The sequence below is a fragment of the Geotrypetes seraphini genome, chromosome 6 (genome assembly GCF_902459505.1).
Source record: "Geotrypetes seraphini chromosome 6, aGeoSer1.1, whole genome shotgun sequence".
In the NCBI taxonomy this organism is placed as follows: Eukaryota; Metazoa; Chordata; class Amphibia; order Gymnophiona; family Dermophiidae; genus Geotrypetes; species Geotrypetes seraphini.
The window spans coordinates 48,805,086-48,823,972 of record NC_047089.1 but is presented as its reverse complement, the minus strand read 5'-3'; the positions used below and the strand labels follow the sequence as shown (position 1 = coordinate 48,823,972).

At 41.6% G+C, this 18,887-nt stretch overlaps 1 protein-coding gene across 2 annotated transcripts in view; it reads right to left on the bottom strand.

The window, feature by feature from the left end:
- The window catches only part of MTUS2 (microtubule associated scaffold protein 2), a 550,182-nt gene that overhangs the window by 131,770 nt on the left and 399,525 nt on the right, over positions 1–18,887 (bottom strand). For both annotated transcript variants that reach the window (XM_033950272.1, XM_033950273.1), the window contains exon 6: positions 4,338–4,436. In XM_033950272.1, coding sequence (XP_033806163.1) covers positions 4,338–4,436 — 99 coding nt within the window. The remainder of the gene's footprint in view (positions 1–4,337; positions 4,437–18,887) is intronic.

Here is an 18,887-nt window from a genome sequence, read left to right as displayed (position 1 = left end):
ATATCTCACTTTTCTATTTGCTAAACATTTCAAAAATTAATCTCTTTTCAAATTTTTGTTTTCTTCAGTTTTTACTTAATTGTTGTAAGCTTCCTTTAGTTGAAGACCCAGTATATATGGTTATGCTTTAGTTTAGTTTAAAATGTTGCTACTTTTTGGGTTTTGGCCACTGTGAGAATGGGCTACAGGGCTTGATGGACCATTAGTCTGACCCAGTAAGGCTATTCTTATCTTCCTATGTCCTTATGCAATAACAGAGCGGTTCACAAAATTTTTAAAACATACAGTAAAAATAACTTTTACTAAGCTGCGATAGCGTTTTAGCGCGTACAAAATTTTAGTGCGTGTTAAACCCGCGCTACGCGGCTAAAGTTAACACCAGCTCAATGCTGGCATTAGTGTCTAGCCTGCATGGCAATTCTGTGTACACTAGGTGCGCGCTAAAACCACTATCCTCCGTACAAGATAATTGGCACTCGTCGCACCCTTATTTTCTCAGTAACTGCCTCTTTGACCTGGAACTCTCTTCCTTTATATTTAAGAGCAGAATGTAACTTGCAGAAATTTAAGAGTGGTTTAAAGTGTTTTCTCTTTAAGGATGCATATAATTGCTAATGAGTTATCTACCTACCTTAACAAATTCAACTGTTTTTTATTCCCATGCCATTAATTTCTTAATCATTTTTTATTTTATTTCCCTTCTCCTATTGTATTTTCCTTTTATATATTCTTTCTATAAAAATTGTATTTCCGCCCCTTTTTCCTATTGTTTAAAAGATTTGAGTTTGTCTGTTTAGTCCTGGTTTGCCCAATAATTTAATATATATATGTTTTACATTGCAGACAAGTCTGTCTTGCTGTAATTTTTAAATTTTGTTCAACGCTTTGTACTGCTGGATAAGCGTTTAATCAAATACTTTGAATAAACAATAAACAATCGCAGCTTAGTAAAAGGAGCCCTATGTTTCTAAAAGGAAAATTTTGTAAATAAAATTAAAAACTATTAAAATTTTAAAATAAAAAAATAAAATAAAATTGTAGGCTACAGTGTTAGTAAATCCTAACCATTAGTTCCTTATTACTTATATCTTTTATTTATCTTTGTTCATCTTTTATTTTCGTTACTAAAACAATCTTTGCAAAATATTACTTATTTCATTTTTCCATCAGTAATGGAATGCAAGTATAAAAGATATGTAACCAATCTACTTTCCTACCAAGTCACCAAATGGGAATCTATAATACGACTGTTAATTTCACGATTATTCTCTTACATGCATTTTAGAAGATTAATGAAAACTAATTTATTTATTTAGTAAATTCAGAAAATGATTATTGTATGGTTTTAATTGATTGTAAATTTAACAGTTAATGTGCTGGTTTTATCTTTTTATAAATCACATAGGACCACAAGGTATTTGTGATTCATAAATAAAGTTTTATGTTATGTTATGTGCTAATGTGGTTAGCATGTGATAAATCACTTAGCACCCATTGATGAATTCCCCCCTTAATATTAGAGACTGATGCAGGTTTTTTTTCTGAGTCTGGTCTGAGACCTTCTGATGAATGAATAGTGACTGAAGTACTTCATTAGCCCTTAATGTGCACTTCTCGTATCAGCAACCATTTCTATGGATAAGTCATCTGTTTTTCTTCTTCCCTCCCCCCTTGATGCTGAACAATGAAATGGAGGGGAAAAAAGAGATGCTGCATCTCTCTGTCTTCCATCCACAGGCCTAACATTTCTCCATCGCTTCCATCCCCAGATCCAACTTCTCTCCCTTTCTCTTCCCAACTGCCCCCCCCATCCCATCTCTCCCCCTGCCTGCCTTCCTCCCTTCCCCAGGTCCACCATTTCTCCCTTTCTCTTCCCAACAGTTCTCCCTTCAAGTATCTCTTTCCCTCTTCCTCCACACCACCCTAGGTCCAACTTCTCTCCCTTCAGACCATTGCCCACCATCTCTCTCTGTCCTCTGTTTCTGGACCCATAAGCTCTCCCCCCACGCCCAATCTAGCACTTCTTTTAATACCCTCCCCCTCTATACTTAAAAAAAAAATAAAAGTCCAGGAGGCTTCCTCAGCCCAGTATGTTCTCCCCCTTCTCTCTGCGCCCATGCATCTCTACCTCACTCCTCTCCTACCAACATGTCCAATAATTCTCCCTCCTCTCTCTGCCCAACAGTTCTCCTCTTTTTTCATCTCCCCATGTGCACCATCTCTTTCCCTAGTCAGACACACAATTCTCCCTTTCTATTCTCTCCCTCACCTCAGCATCTCTTTCCCTCACTCCCTCCATTCTTCCATCTTATGGCTCATGCTCCCCTCCCTCTTTCCCTTCATTCGGAGTCCTAAGTTCATGCCCCTCCTTCCTTCCTTCCATCATTTGTCCTGTTTGTGCTCCCTCCCTCTCAAGTCCCAACACATCCTTCTCCCTCCCTTCTGTGCCGCGGGTGTTTACCTTCTTGCTGGCTCCCTCCTCCGTCTTGCTGCAGCGTTCGCTCAAAACTGCGGGCAGGGTCTCCTACGCGCCTCCTGCGGCTGATCTGGAAGCCTTCTCTCTGATGTCAGAGGGAATGCTTCTGGGTCAGCCGCGGGAGGCACGTAGGAGCCGCTGACCACGGCTTTGAGCGAACGCTACAGCAAGACGGAGGAGGTAGCCGGTAAGAAGGTAAACACCTGGAGGTGGCAGAGGAAAACTCTGCATCGCCTTCGAGCGGGGCCACATGAAATACCTCGTGGGGCCGCATAAAGACCGCGGGTTGGACACCCCTGGTGTATGCCTATCTAGCATGCCCCCTCTTCCCAACACACCTTTACAAAACTGTACATTTTTTTGCTACTTCAGCTTGTCTGCGGTGTTCTTTGCTCACATGTTTAAAGACAATAGACTGTTTTCAATCCAATTCTTTATATGCGAGTTTGCAAACCATTGGACCCCTGAGGAAGGCGTGTTCGCCAAAACACGGACCGTGTAGGGTCTGGTTGGATTTTTATCACTGTATTTTTTATCATTGTACTTTTTAAATTGAATTTTCATGTTTTTATATGTCATTGTTTAATAAATTATCTCCAGAACATCTGTATCCACAGTTTTTTGTTTTCATTGGTGGATTGTTTTCACTGTGGATTATTGGGTCTCCCCATTTTTCTTTGTTGTGCTGCACTTATTTTGGGTAGGGCTTATTTTTTTCATGTACATGATCATCTCTCCCTTCCTCTCCTTCACCCCAATTCTTCCTCTTTCCTTTCTCTCTCCCACATTTGCAACATCTTTCCTCCCCTCTCACCCATCCCCTTGTGCCTTGTGCCTTCCCTCTGCAGCATCTTTCTATCCCTCCATCCCTCCCATCTCTCGTGCAGCAGAACCCTTGCCCAGCTTCTATCCTTCCCTCCCTCCCATCCCTCATGCAGCAGAACCTTTGCCCAGCTTCCATCCTTCCCTCCCATCCCTCGTGCAGAACCCTTGAGCATTCGCCACCACCGCAACCCCTGCCGCGCAGCCAAACCCCCGCTGACCGTCCATCCTTCCCTCCCAACCAATCCCCGCCAACCGCGACCATAAATGCCTTCTGGCAGAGGAGTAACGGGCCAGCAGCACTCACAAGCTGCTTTGTGGCCTTTTCGCTGGGGCCTTCTGTGTGCCGCATTACTGATGATGTCATCAGTACAGAGAAGGCCCCAGTGAGAAGGCCGCGAAGCACCCTGTGAGTGCTGCTGGCCCGACGCTCTTCTGCCGAAAGGTATTTATGGTCACGGTCGGTGGGGATCAGTTGGGAGGGAAAGATGGAGGGTCAGCGGGGGTTCAGCGGTTCGGCTGCGCGGCGGGGGGGTGTTAGGAGGAAGCACGGCTGCCTACGACTAAGGCTTATTTTCGGGGGTAGGGCTTATATTAAAACCTACCCCGAAAATCATGCTAGGGCTTATTTTTGTGGTAGGGCTTATTTTCTGGGAAACACGGTACTTAAGACTTCCCTATTTGTCCTGAAGGCTCACAATCTAGCTAAAGTACCTGTGTAAACAATTATTATTATTATTCTTGCTGAAGATGTGCCAATATTCTTGCACTAGTCCTGCTATCAAATATTTGTGACCTGATTGGCTGTTCCTGGAGACAGGATGCTGGGTTTGATAAACTTTTGGTCTGACCCAGTATGGGAGAACTTATGTTCTAAAATACAGATTCAATTTGTCTCCAAGAAAATAATCCTGATATAAACATTCTAATGGCCATTCATTCTGTAATTAATTTTTACTTTTTGGGGGACTTTTCATAAGACACTGGTTGTACATGGCAACTTCAAACGCTATCCACACTGTCTGATTTTTATAAATACCTGGTGAATGAAGCTTTGGGGCTGAGGCCACTAATCTTTTAGGGGATGAAGGAGCAGGTTTGTTTGCTTCTTGGTCTTTCAATGCTTCTTTCTTTACAGCTGTTAAAAAAAAGATAAAATACAATTCTTTATTACTGAACAGAATGTCATTATATGGCCCTCTTTCCCTATATCTTCAGGTCAATGTTGAGAAGCATTTAGGTGAACAGCATCAAGGACTGACCAAACACAGGTCACATGATTGAAACAGACATAATAAAGCATAGCATAGTCGCATAATTAAATCAGGCATGAAATATGCAAGCCTACAGCTGCCTACAATCGGGACACACTTTGCAGAATCTGGGCCTTTATGCCCGGTTTTATTATGTCATTATGCTGTGCTTTAGCATGTCTTTTTTAATCATGTGACTGATCATTGCACATTTTATACACGGTTCCATTATGTTACTTTGCTATGCTTTATCATGTCTGTCCCAATCGTGTGTCTCTGTTGTGCTGCCTTGTTTTTTACAATTCAGTCTAGATTTTGTTTATTGGTACTTGATACTTGGTTCTTCAGTTGGCTTGCCGTCAGTTCGCCTGGTCATTTAATTTAATACAATGTTTTAAACAGTGTACATAAAATGGTTATTCATTTTATCTTTTTCTATATTTTATTAACTATGCACCGGCTTATGGCTTTTACATCAGCTTATCTTCTTTGGTTCATATTTACTGCTTATATTGACTGACCATGTTTTATTCTTGGCATTTTGTTTCACTATGTGGGCCTTGGTCTAGTGCAGGGGTGTCCAGCCTGCGGCCCCGTGAAGTATTTTGTGCGGCCCCGGTCGAGGGCGATGCAGTGTTTTCCTCTGCTGCCCCCGGGTGTTTACCGTTTTGCTGGCTCCCTCCTCTATCTTGCTGCAGCATTTGTGCGGCCCCAGAAACATTTTTTTTTTTGGCCAATGCAGGCCAGGGAAGCCAAAAGGTTGGACACCCCTGGTCTAGTGCATCCTGCATTTTTGTTTGTATACTTTTATTGGCTCATTCCTCTTATTGATTAGGTGACTGGATTTTACCAACCTTTTCTTTGGTTTTTATTTGTAAAACTGCAGTAGGTTCTATTTATTCAATCTTCCGGTATTTTATTCATTGTGATATTCCACTGTATTATTTCTTTATATAATATGTCATGTTTTATTTGTATATTGCTCTATGCTTTTGGTTCTCCATCCTTTCACCTTAGTGCTATTTATATTGTATTACAATGTTTTTAATTGTTTGATATTGGTTTTATTATTCTTCGGTCTATTCAATGTTTTTATCCACTATTGATTATGCCATTTTCAATATGTCATATTATCATTATGATCTTAAGTTGCTTTTATGATGTTGATGTTTTTATGATATTAATGGTTTTTCTTTATATGTCACCATTTAGTGTCCCCTGAAGAAGGTGTTATTTTGCAATGCTGAAACAGGGATCCTTGTTGGGACTCTTTTAACATTTGTTTGTCTCAATAAAGACTTATATTGGTTGATTTAGACATCCACCTTGTCTTCTTCTTGTTGTAAGACAAGCCAGAAGCCATCAAGTCTTCAAGCTCCAGTTACTTGTGGACTTTGAATTAACTAAGTGGTATTACTGAGTTTGAATAGTAATAGTGATTATCTACAGATACCAGGCAGGAAGTGTTCTGCCCCCATTTTCATGAAAGCAGAGTGCTTATTTTAGATATTGTCACAGGAAAGACCTGGAAAATCTAGAGGCAGATCAAAATACAGCCAGATTAGCTCAGATTCCTGTTAATGACAAGTCCATTGCTCAACCCAGGTTAGTGCAGAAAGAAAAAGTACTGCCTAAAAGCACCTATCAGATTGGATCTAAGCAGCCTAGTACCTGTTTATAATTTTCTAGCTCAAGGTCTAGCAACACAGGATCAGGAAACTCTCTGTTAGGCTAGGACAAGTGGATTCAGAAACTAAGGGCAAACCAGATGCATTGTGCCTTAGGCAGAAAACTGGTTTAAACCAGCACAGCACACTCAGGAGCACACAGCTACTGGTAATTAGGGGAAAGATCACACCTGGGACCAGTTTTAACTTCCCACCTGCAGGAAAAGAAAGGAGAAGAACACACAGCTGCAGTCATGAGCAGCAGCAAAATTGGAAACCTGTCAGCAAGCCACGTGTGGTTAGGAGAGCCAATTCAACTTCAGGAGAGCAGCAGAACAGACCACATTCAGAATCACAGGTAGAATCCCTTGACACTGAAATTCAGGAAGAAAATATGTCTCTGTGCTCTGAGAATTCTGAAGCTATGATGATAGATGAAGGCTTGGGCTTTTATAATAACAATTGTGATTATTTACCTAAGAAAGAACTATGGACATGGACATTGCTTAAATGGGCTAAAAGTTTATTGTTGAAAAGAAAAGTAACTTTAAAGACTGTGTGGTTTTCCTTGACCCATTGAAGGCAAAGCTTTAGTAGCAGAAGCTTTAAAAGGAACTGGTTTTGGGAATAAAATAATCCTGTGTTACAGTGCCAAAATGTAAAAGCAGCATGTTTAATCTAGTGGCAAGAAGTAAGCCATTGTTTCTTCCAGAAAAGAGTCTTTCTAGAGAAGAAAGACTGCTTGATAACTTTATTAAGAAACTAATGCCATGCCAAGCCTGCTGCAGTGAATATAGTAATGCAGAGTACACTGAAAGCGCATGAATGTGATATTATTGGGTGGGATCATTGTAAGCTGATCATTGTGGGCAGTTAGAGCCCATGTCACTGAATTTGGCACAGTGGTTAAACTCAGTGGTGTACTTCAGTAGCTATACTGCATGGACTGTGAACAGAAAAGCAGTGTTTAAAGTTAGTGGTGATATTAAGCAGAGGTGTGGATGGAGTATACAGGGCTGGAGCAGCTGGTATAGTCCAGGCCTCAAGCCTGCATGAATGCAGGAAAGTGAATTGAACAGAAAAGAAGAATGTTGGGGTTTTTTTTTCCTTTTTGTGTGCTGTTTTGAATTCAGATTGAGCCAAAAGTCTATGAACTTTATTACAGCTAACTGGTTTTAAAATACTTGTGGGAGACAAGATTCTATGGGCTCCTTTTACGAAGGTGCGCTAGCGGTTTTATCGCACGTACCGGATTAGCACGCACTAACCGAAAATCTATCACCTGCTCAAAAGGAGGCGGTAGTGGCTAGCGTGCGCACGGCAGTTTAGCGCGCGCTATTCCGCACATTAAGGCCCTAGCGCACCTTCGTAAAAGGAGCCCTATGTTTTCTTTTTGCTATTGTGGGATATTTTGATAAAGTTTTTTGAAATGCCAAGAGAAGAACGATAAAAATTAAATAAAAACATTTTGTTCACCAGATCTTGAACAGCTCTGTTTTCCTAGTACCAAGCTTTTACCAATTCTACAAATATGCTCGGTCAGGTTAGTGGCCTGGGCAGGTGCAGGTTTGCCATTAATAGCGAACCCACACCCGGTCACATTATGTAAACAGAGTGCACTGCTTTAAGATAAGCTCCTGGAACACACTGCTATTTGCTCAGTGGGCTAAGCCCCCCTTTCTCCTGGCTGTTTCTCTTGTGTGTGTGTGTGTAGAAATAGCAGACTCCATTTTAGTGCAAATGTCCATAAAGTACTTTTTCCCTTCTAATTTTCACCTTTTAATCTGCTAGCCTCAGAGTGACTTGGTGTTACTACTTGTAAGCTTAAAAGTACAGTATTACTACTTCACAAAGAGTATGTAAAAATATACTCCCAGCTTGCCTTAATCACAAGAAGTACTGGTTCAGTGTGGATTCTGTGAGAGAAGAAATTCCTTAAGACCTCCTGAACTGTAATTTTTATTAAAGAAAGTTTGTTTAAGGAATCACAGAGTCCAGCCTGGTAATATTATAGGCTACAGAGCCAAAGAGTTTATCTGTATGAGATCCTCTGGAGTAAGCCTCAGATCATTTACTGTTACTTCCTATAAGAATGTGATTATGTAGGGTTCCTAACCAGCTTAGACTGAGGAGAATCTCTTTTTCAGAGCCCTCTGTATCTTAAAATGCAATTGTCTAGGTGTTATAATGTTCAATAGAGCCACATACTTCTTTGTAATAACCAATAAATTATTCATTATTTATAATAGGAGGAAATAGGCTAAGCAACACACTTTATTTACACTGGGAGAAAAGAATAAGTAAATGATTAAGGTAGACTTCAATGAATGTAAAAGGGGAAAAACTCCCAGCAAAATCCTAACAAACTAAACTGATATGGCTATATTGTACTCTTCAGCTGGCATACCTTTCTGCTAACCACAAGCAAACAGAAAACATATTTCTGCAAACCACAATGCTGAATTCAGGATAAAGAAATGCTAGCTGACTAACTATTCTACATACTTTGGACATGGCAGAGCTATTTCTAAGAATTTATTGCAGTAATTCCAGGCCTTACTCAGGAGCCATCTCTGGTGATCTAGTCAGTGGAATGGAACATGAGAGGTCTTCCTTCACTCCTGTTCCATCTGATTTCAGACTCCAAAATGGCACTGATGACCCACTCCTACCCTATCCCACTATCCCTCAAGGGAAAGCCCATAGGTAAGTCCTGGGAATCTGGAAGGGGGTGAGGGGAGAATTAACTTGGGGAAAGGCTTGAGGGATTGGATTTAAGGGGGATCAGATGTGATGATCAGATTGAAGGGTTCAGGGGAGTGAATTTGGGAATGAGGGCTGGGGGTATCAAATATGGGGGGGGATCAGATTTGGAGATTGAGAGGTGGGAGAATCAAATGTAAGGACTGGGAGGGGAGTCATGGCCTCTTATGTTAAGGTCAGACTGATGAGACGGTAAGTACAGCGCACTATCAGCAGCTGTGCAAGTAGCACACTAGTGCTAGCTGTGTTTGCAAACCACTATTCTGACATGTCCATGTCACACCTGGCCCCTACCTCTATTCATTAATGGTCAGTGGTTACCTTTATTTGATATGCTGCCCATCAATATAATAGCTAAGTGATTTACAAAATAAGAAAAAGGGAAGAGAAGAGACAAAACACAGAAAGGAGCCTAAATTACATCAAAAAATAAATTAAATTAAAGAATATTATTACACTGAATAAGGTACAAAAGGGGGAACAAGGTATATAAAACAAGCTGCAGATCAGGGACCCTACAGTAATACCTTATCCTTTAGCTTGGCGGGAATGGCTTTTCTGTGATGGCATGGAGCAATTTCGTATTTAAGATAAGTACTGTTAGCTTCTATTTTTTATAATATGTAAGGAGACAGTTTGAAGGAGTTTTTGTGAATTATATATAAAAAGGGACAGATAAAAGCTAGGGGGCTCATAATCAAAAAAGAAAAACATCTAAAAACCGGCCTAAATTGGCACTTGGACGATCTAAAAGACAAGTTGTCCAAGTGCCGATAATCGAACTGGGTTTTCAACGTATTTAAAAATGACCTAGGCCTTCACAGTGCTGCTGAACGACTAGAGCTAAAAGGGTCATATCATGAGGAGTGTCAAGGGCAGGATTTGGGCGGGACTTGGGCGGTCCTAGACTTAGTCGTACTGCATGTATAACCGAAAGTTTTACAACACTGCCAAGACGGAACTTGGACATTGTGACTTAGGCCATCTAAAACCAGGTCTAAGTCCACAAAAGGTATCCAAAGTGACCAGATAAGCACTGCAGACACAAAGTGCAGACCCCCCACACTGCCCCAGTGATCACTGACCCCCAGCCCCATAAAAAATGTAATAACAACTTTACATATCTGCCTTCAGAACATCAGCACCTGGCAGCCTGGCACAGGAAAGCCTAGTAGAGCTGCACAGATGTGGTTTAAGTAGTCTTGGCGGTGGGTTAGTGAACCATGGAAGGGAGGACCCAGGCCCATAAGCCACTCTAATCACTGCATTCATGTTGAAAAATGTGGTACTGCCATATAAGTGGCTCCTGTAGCCATAAGGACTATTAGGGTGGTAGATGGGTGGGTCTAGTGTATTTGGGGGGGGGGGGGCTCACCATGATCTATAAGAGAGATGTTGTGAGATGATTATGTGGGACCCTTTGTGTGAAGTTCACAGCAGTACCCTGTAAGGTAACCAACTACTTGGTGCCTTGGCTGGGTATGCAGTCCATCACTTTTCTGGTCTCTCCCACGCCCAAAAGGTCTTTTTCTAGGCGTTTGTGATTTGGACAAATTTTTGGTCGAAAATGGGGTATAAAGATTGATGACTTAGCGGTCTGGGCGATCAGACAGCTGGACGTACAGTTGGACAATTTTTGAAAAAAAAAATATGCTGGACATATTTTTTTGAAAATGGACCTTTTCCCGTGTTCGACTTTGGACGACTTGTGACTTAGGCAAAAACGGACATAGATATTTCTTTTGATTATGCCCCTCCAAATTATACAAATTATATAACTAAAAGAAAAATGGATGGATGAGGAGTGAAGGTGGTGAGAAAAAATGTATTACATTTAAATATCCACCAACTGATGGTCTACAAAAATACTATTTTGAGAGACTTATCTTTGTTAATATTAACAATATAATAGGCATTTATATAGCAAATTAATTTTATGTGAAGAACTGCATATAGATTTGACCCAGGAATCATTCAGATTTGGATTCTATAAACGGTGCCTGTATCAATGGCCGCCTATAAACAGCCACTGATCGTGTGTCAATCACGCATCGGTGCTATTGATAGAATCACAGCTGTTTTAAAAATAAGGCACCTTAAATGTAGGCCAGCATTTCATAGGCCTACTTTTAAGGCGCCTGTCTTACGCCTACAGAAGAGCCTAGAGTTGCCTAAAACTACTTCTGGCATAAACCATGCCCACACCATCCTCAAGTGTCCTTAGGCATGCCTAGATGCTTGAACAGTGCCTTCAGCATTTTGTTGGACTACATTTCAGGCACCTACTGTGGGCATAGGGAGGCGCCTAGGACCTCCTAAGCTCACCTAAGGCCACTTCCGGGCAAAACCACACCCACGCCTAGCTTTAGGCGAGTTTAGGCAGCCCTACTCACCTTCCTAGGCTCGCGGAGGTGCCTATAATGTAGGCGGCCTGCCTCAGGATGTTTTGGTTTTTTAAAAAAAACATGCATCACGATTGGCTAATAGATAGCGGTAGCTGCCTAAAATTGGGATGTCATTTATAGAATTTGCCCCAGAATGACTATGTACCATTTCAAATTGTACTATGTTTATGTTTATTATGAATTTGATATACCGCTCTGGCATTGACTGATCTAAGGGGTCCTTTTATCAAGCTGCAGTAGGGGTTTAACGCGCATTAAAAACCACCTGCCATGCTAGCTGCTAACGCCTGCATTGAGCAGGCATTAGTTTTTTAGTCGGCCGCGGGGGTTAGCGAGTGATGAAATGTCTGACGCGCTAACCCCGCTAGTGCGGCTTGATAAAAGGACCTCTAAGTGGTTTACATATAGAGGAATGTACATAAAACTTAAAATAGATTGAGAACACACAATGAAACTAAGAGATAGCACATTTAAAACAAATTTGGAGAATGTATTTTTTCAGTCAATGGACAGTTAGAGTGGAATTTGTTGCCAGAAGATGTCAAGGCAGTTAATATTACTGGGTTTAAGAAGGATTTAGGCAAATTCCTAGAGGGAAAGTCCATAAAACATTAGCTATGTAGTCTTTGGAACAGGGCTGCCCAAGTCCGGTCCTCGAGATCTACTGGCAGGCCAGGTTTTCAGGATATCCACAATGAATATGCACTCTTGAGGAACATAGGGAGAGGGGAGACATGATCGAAACATTTAAGTACCTCACGGGACGTGTCAAAGTGGAAGATGATATTTTCTTTCTCAAGGGACCCTCGGCCACAAGAGGGCACCCGCTCAAACTCAGGGGCGGAAAATTTCATGGCGACACCAGAAAGTATTTCTTCACAGAGAGAGTGGTTGATCATTGGAACAAGCTTCCAGTGCAGGTGATCGAGGCAGACAGCGTGCCAGACTTTAAGAATAAATGGGATACCCATGTGGGATCCCTACGAGGATCAAGATAAGGAAATTGGGTCATTAGGGCATAGACAGGGGGTGGGTAAGCAGAGTGGGCAGACTTGATGGGCTGTAGCCCTTTTCTGCCGTCATCTTCTATGTTTCTATGAGAGAGATTTGCCTGCACTGCCTTCTTGGTATGCAAATCTCTCTCATGCATGTTCATTGTGGATATCCTGAAAACCTGGCCTGCCAGTAGATCTCGAGGACCGGACTTGGGCAGCCCTGCTTTGGAAGGTCACTGGGGATGAACAGTAAGGAATGAATCTACTGTTTGGGATCTTGCCAGTTACTTGGGACCTGGAATGACTGCCTTCAGAGACAGAAAGCTAGCTTGATTAACTTTGGTCTGATCCAATATGGCATATCTTATGTACTAATGAGAGATAAAGCCTGTGTAGGACATATTGAAAGAACCATAAAGTCATAACACAATAAAATGAAAGAATGAGAAAATTAATATCTTCCCATCTGCTGTAGCTGCGTTGAATGTCACAGAGTCTACTAATCTACAGTAACAACAAATTGTTTTAAAATCAACAGTGATAAGCTTCTGGCCAAAGCATGAGCCACAATGGTGTATCATTCTATAACTCCATGCTTGGAAGAAACACCATGTCCTGGACTTCCTGGAGAAAGGCAGAATATAAGTAAGCTGTGATACTGATCGAAATAAGAATAATTAAGAGATGTCACAGCACATTAACTTTAAAGACTAGAGATGTCTCAGAAAGGATCTATGAAGCTTTGAAAGATTAACTACTACTGTATCTCTTATTATACAGGTCAAGTAGAAGGTCTTATAACTTACTTAAGATCCAAGATGGCTGCAATCCCTTTTTAAATGACTCTATAAAGGAAAGAAAGTGCCTACTTTCCTTTATAGACTACCGTAAGCCATTGAGCTGGTGTAAATGCAGGCACCTAAATGCTGATGATAACACTTCACTTTTTAAGTGTTCTATAAGATATGCACATTTGTGTCTCTTCCACATCTCTCCCAGGCTCTGAAAATAGCTATGCCCCCTTGCAAATACATACTGTGCAAGACACATGCATATTTACAAAACAGAACTTAAACAAGCCAAAGAAAATCACAAAAATGTCCCACACCAAAACAGGGAAAACCAAGCAAGAGAGACAAAACTATGGAACTGTGAGCTAAAAAATAGAGTGCTGAAGGTGCAAAAACTATACAAGTGGTCTGAGGGGGACGCCATGGGAAAAGTCTCTTTATCATGCAACTTTCCCCAAAGCGTCCCTCTCGGACCACTTGCACTCACACAGTTTTTATGCCATCAGTGCTCCATTTTGAGAGACACTGTGCTATTCTATAAATGGCGCTCAGAATTGGGTGCCGTTTAAACAATAGTATTTGATACTGGGATGCGCACCCAATTTTAGGTGTGAGGACTTATACCAAGTAAAACCTGGTGCAAATTCTCATGCCTAAATTACTGAGTGTAAATCCCAGGAATGCCACCGATCTGCCTATGCTCCTCCCATGGCCACACCTCATTTTTGGATCCACCATTAAATTTATACACAGATCTCGGTGCCTAAAACTGTGCGCAATTGCAAATTTTCACATGCAATTTTGAGCACCCTATATGTATACTTTATTCAAAATCTTAAATAGAATTTGGCTGATAATGCATATATAAATTTAAGCACCCATTTTATAGAACTGCCCTCTAAGTGAACTTGCAATACAAGTGTAATTGTAATATCCAAATAAAAGGTTTCAACCCATGTAGATATGTATGACAGCTATGAAAGGTGCAAATATATCATTGGCCTACTGGTTGCTTCCATTCAAATTAATGCTGGTTCCTGCATTTAATTTTGGCGTGGTTCCAGATATTTGTGCCCTGAGAGATCATTATTTCCCAGCTAATCAATTTAGTCACTCAGTGTCATATTTAAGTTAAAAAGAGAAAGGTTGATGCTGAGAAGCATCAAATGCTCTGCACTTGCCAATGATTAACATGATCATTTATCGCTAACGATGTTGCCAGCACAACTAAACAATCTGTCAGAGTAGACACAGGTTAGAGGACGGTTCATTTACTCTAGTGCAACCTTCATTAAAGCAAGCTCGATAGCTTACTTGGATTTTCAGAATAGGACTCTGTTAGCTAAATTACTGGTTTACGGTAGGGCTTCCTAAAGCTGTCATAGGGGACCCACAGTAAGTCGGGTTTTTTGGATATATATAATAAAAAGAGCTATACCAAATATGTGTTTGATTTGATTCAGCCTCAAATAGTGCCCTGAGTACATTATTCATATTTGGCCAAATAGTAATTTAAATTCAGATACGAATAATCTGGGGCTGCACTGTGCTCACACGAAAGATATGTTAGCAGGCAACTTGCTAATCAAGCAGCTCTTTGGGCCCCTGAATTTCACCCCCTGCTTGTTAATCCTACTTCTTATATGCACTTTAGAAGGCTATTAACAACTTAATTGTTTGTTAAATATGTAAATGATTGAATTGTTCTTATAATTTGAATATTATGTAATTTCGCTGATAATGGTCAGTATTTTTAATTTTTGTACATTGCTTTGAACTGAAAGGTACTGCGATTCATAAATAAATTTTTATGTTATGTGTCATATACCCCTTGGGGTACATGCACCTTGTTTTGAGAACCGACGCTATAGGTACAGAAGTCTCAAATGAATTAGGGGTGATAGGCTCAGGAGTAATCTAAGGAAATACTTTTTTACAGAAAGGGTGGTAGAAGCGTGGAACAGCCTCCCGGAAGAGGTGGTGGAGACAGAGACTGTGTCTGATTTCAAGAAAGCCTGGGACAGACACGTGGGATCTCTTAGAGAGAGGAAGCGATAATGGTTACTGCAGATGGGCAGACTGGATGGGCCATTTGGCCTTTATCTGCCATCATGTTTCTGTTTATCAATGTGGGCTACCATTAAACCTACTATTTTGCCACAGGTCCTATTATATGCAATGAAACCAAGTTACTAATAACTAGGGTTAAGAGTAAAATAACATATCTTAATAGTAGCCCACATTGATAATGTTTCCCCCTCCCCTTAAAGACTAGAGTATGTTGTACTAATAAAAAGACTAAGAAAAAAGATGTCCTTAATTAAAAGTATGATTTACTATCTATGCTGGCAGCAGCAAAATAAATTCATGTCATAATAACAATTTGCATAAGAATAGATATCTCACATTATATTGCTCCTCCATTTCCAAACAGCCTGTTGGCAAAGGAGTAGTGATAAAGACTAGATTTACACTAATTACAGAAAAACTAATTTGCTTGAAAGGATATACAAAAGGTACAGAGAGAACAATTATTGAAGCCACTTGACAAGAAGGTACTGCGATATATTGTCAATGTACTTTAGTGCATATGCAGGGCAGTTCTCTAAAGCAGTGGTTCCCAACCCTGTCCTGGAGGACTGCCAGGCCAATCGGGTTTTCAGGCTAGCCCTAATGAATATACATGTAGTAGATTTGCATGCCTGTCTCTTCCATTATATGCAAATTTCTCTCATGCACATTCATTAGGGCTAGCCTGAAAACCCGATTGGCCTTGCGGTCCTCCAGAACAGGGTTGGGAACCACTGCTCTAAAGTATACTTGAACTTTTACGTGGGGATTGCACGAGTATTTCATTAGAATAATGGCAAATGCACAAGCATGTCTGCACATTTGCATGTAAGTGCCAAGAATCCGCCTAAGTATTATTTGTTAATGTGTGTATCTTATGTAACATGTATTTCACAGATAGATGTGCACATGGGTGGAGTCTGGGGAGGGCAAGGGCAGGACTCAAGCTTATGTGCATAACTTATAGAACATTATGGGGTTAATATTCAGTCAAGGGCAGTCAGTGTTATTTTGGCCACCACCGGTGTTATGATCAGATATTCAATGCTAGGCCATGTCTGGACACTGGCAACCATCGCTTATCTGGTGAAAGGCAACATTCAGCATTTAACCACTTAAGTAAAACCAGATAAAGATAGGACTGTGCTTTATGTGGTCCGATATGTCTGGAAAACTTAGGTGGTGAATATCAGCACTTAACCACATTAGTGTTGACTCCACTCCTCCAGACTGCCTTCAAAGTCAGCAGCTTTGAGTAGATAGCCACGCAAAGGCAAAGCAGGAGTGCCCCCCCCCTGCATCCTCCCCTCCCTAAGGTAGGAATGCCCCCCGGCCCACATATCTCTTCAAAGGTTCGCCGGCACAAGCAGCATCTTCGACCCCCTGCTCGTGCCAGCCTCGTTTCCCCTCTGACATCATGTCCAAGTCTCTCGTGACACACCCGGAATTTCTTCGTGGCACACCATTGTGCCGTGGCACCAGGCAGAAGCTTCTCCTGCCTGATTAAATCACTTTGATTACTGACCTCTCCCCTATAAGTTACATGCATACATGCAGGTGTCTAACATTTAAATGTATATTTTTGAAGTTATATTAGTATTCCATAAAAAAATATAAGCACCTGCATTCCTCTATAGAGTAATCTCCTACCACGTGGCCTCTAGTCACCTATTTATAGTCACCCAGTTATAGAATTGCCCCCAAAGAAGGACAATTTTATAATTGCATGAGTGTATACATATTTTATATATTTGAATATAAACTAAGATTTTAGGGTCAATAAAATGGCTCAAAAAATGGGGGTCTCAGTTTATATTCAGGTCAGCACTGACCCGCCCCCCTCCCAAACCTGTTGCGGGCCTCTTCCGGCCCTGCCATGACGGAGTGACCTTCCTTCGCTCCTACCTGCATAGATCCACTAGCTGATTGGCTGCCAAGAGCTCTCACGGGGGAGGCAGGAGGGAGGTAAAAATTCTTAGAATCACTTAGAATCAGCTGGGACAGGAGGTGGAAGGGATCCCTCCTGTCCCGGCCACTCACAAAAATGCCTTTGAAAATTATCCTTAAAGTGGTTAAAATAAACGGGAAAAGAGAGAAAAATCATATAATAGTGAAAACAGCAGTAAAATAAAATTACAGGGTATAGGAAGAACATTTTCTCTGGTCAAATTGTTTCAGGCCTGGTAGTAGGATGCAACATATTTTGTTATTCTTCCTGTTTCTGACAGTTATTTGCTGCTTCATTCTATAATCTTGCATGCACACGTTTGCAAACTTCCATATGCAGGTTATAGAACAGTGCTAAGTATGTGTGTAACTTTTTTGATAATTTAGACATTAATTGACACTACCAATAATTAGTGCTAACTGACACTAATTTGCAGTTATGTACATAACTGTGCTTAGTTGTAATTCTATTAACGTGGTGTGAAACTTTTTTAGCATGTAACTGCAAGTTGTGTGTGGAATAGAGGTCTGCACGGGAACGGGGATCCCCCCCATGTTAACGGGACTCCCACGGGGATCCCCCTAATCAACAGGACTTCCATGGGGACACTCCACAGCCCACAGGACTCCCACGGGGATGGAAACGGGGTTTCACTTCCTACCGAAATTCTGGCGTTCCAGCTGAAATTTTACACCACTCCGGTGCCGCCATGCTCCTCAGCACGTACACAGCTGAGAGCCTTGCTTCCTGATTGGTCTGGTGGTGCGGCGCAGTGTGAAGGGAACAGCCATGCACCTCAGCACGCACACAGTTGAGAGCCTTGCTTCCTGATTGGTCCGGCAGTGTGGCGCAATAGGAAGAGGGTGTACTTAGTCAGCCCCAATACTGGCGAGGGTGTATTTAGAAGACCCCGATACTGGGGAGACTGGAAGAGACAGACCCAAGGAGGAGAATGGAGACAAGGAATCCAGCGATTTTCAGAGTCAGATCCGAGCCGAGGACGGAGCAGCAGTGAGCACAGCAGGCAGGAGGAGGTGCTTCGGAGAGGGAGGATGATTCGGCAGCCAGCGTGAGCAGCTGTAAGCACAGCAAGCAGGAGATGCTGCTTCATAAACGCTCCAGCACCGGCAGTCAGGTAATTAACTTAAACACAAAAGAAACTGTGGAATTGATGATCCTGATGAAATCTTTTTATTGTGTTTTATTTTTGAATTCATCTGCACCATTTTCAAATAAAGATTTCATCAGGATCATCAATTCCACAGTTTCTTTTGTGTTTGCGCAGCTGTTTTCCTTGTGGAATCTCATTGGTGGAACCCATTTTTTGTTTTCCATTCAGGTAATTAACTTATAAACTCCCTCTTTTACTAAGGAGCGCTAAATCGGCTAGCGTGCCTTAGTAAAAGGACCCCAGAGTTAGGCCAGGGGGATACTGGAGCCAAAGCAAGAGCTGATATCTTTGTATTGTGTTCAAAAGAAAAAATGCATTTCTGGTTTTATTTCTATGGTGTTGAAGTACTTGCTGACCTTTGCTGTGGCTGGTGGGGAACCTCAAGCACCGCCAGCAGAGGACCTCCTCTAGAGATGGCCAGAACTCCCCTCCACCAAGCGCAGCAGTCGCTGGCAGCATCCATGAACCACTGGGGTGCCAGCATCTGTGACTCAGGGACACTACTGCTGCCTGCCAAGCTTGGCAA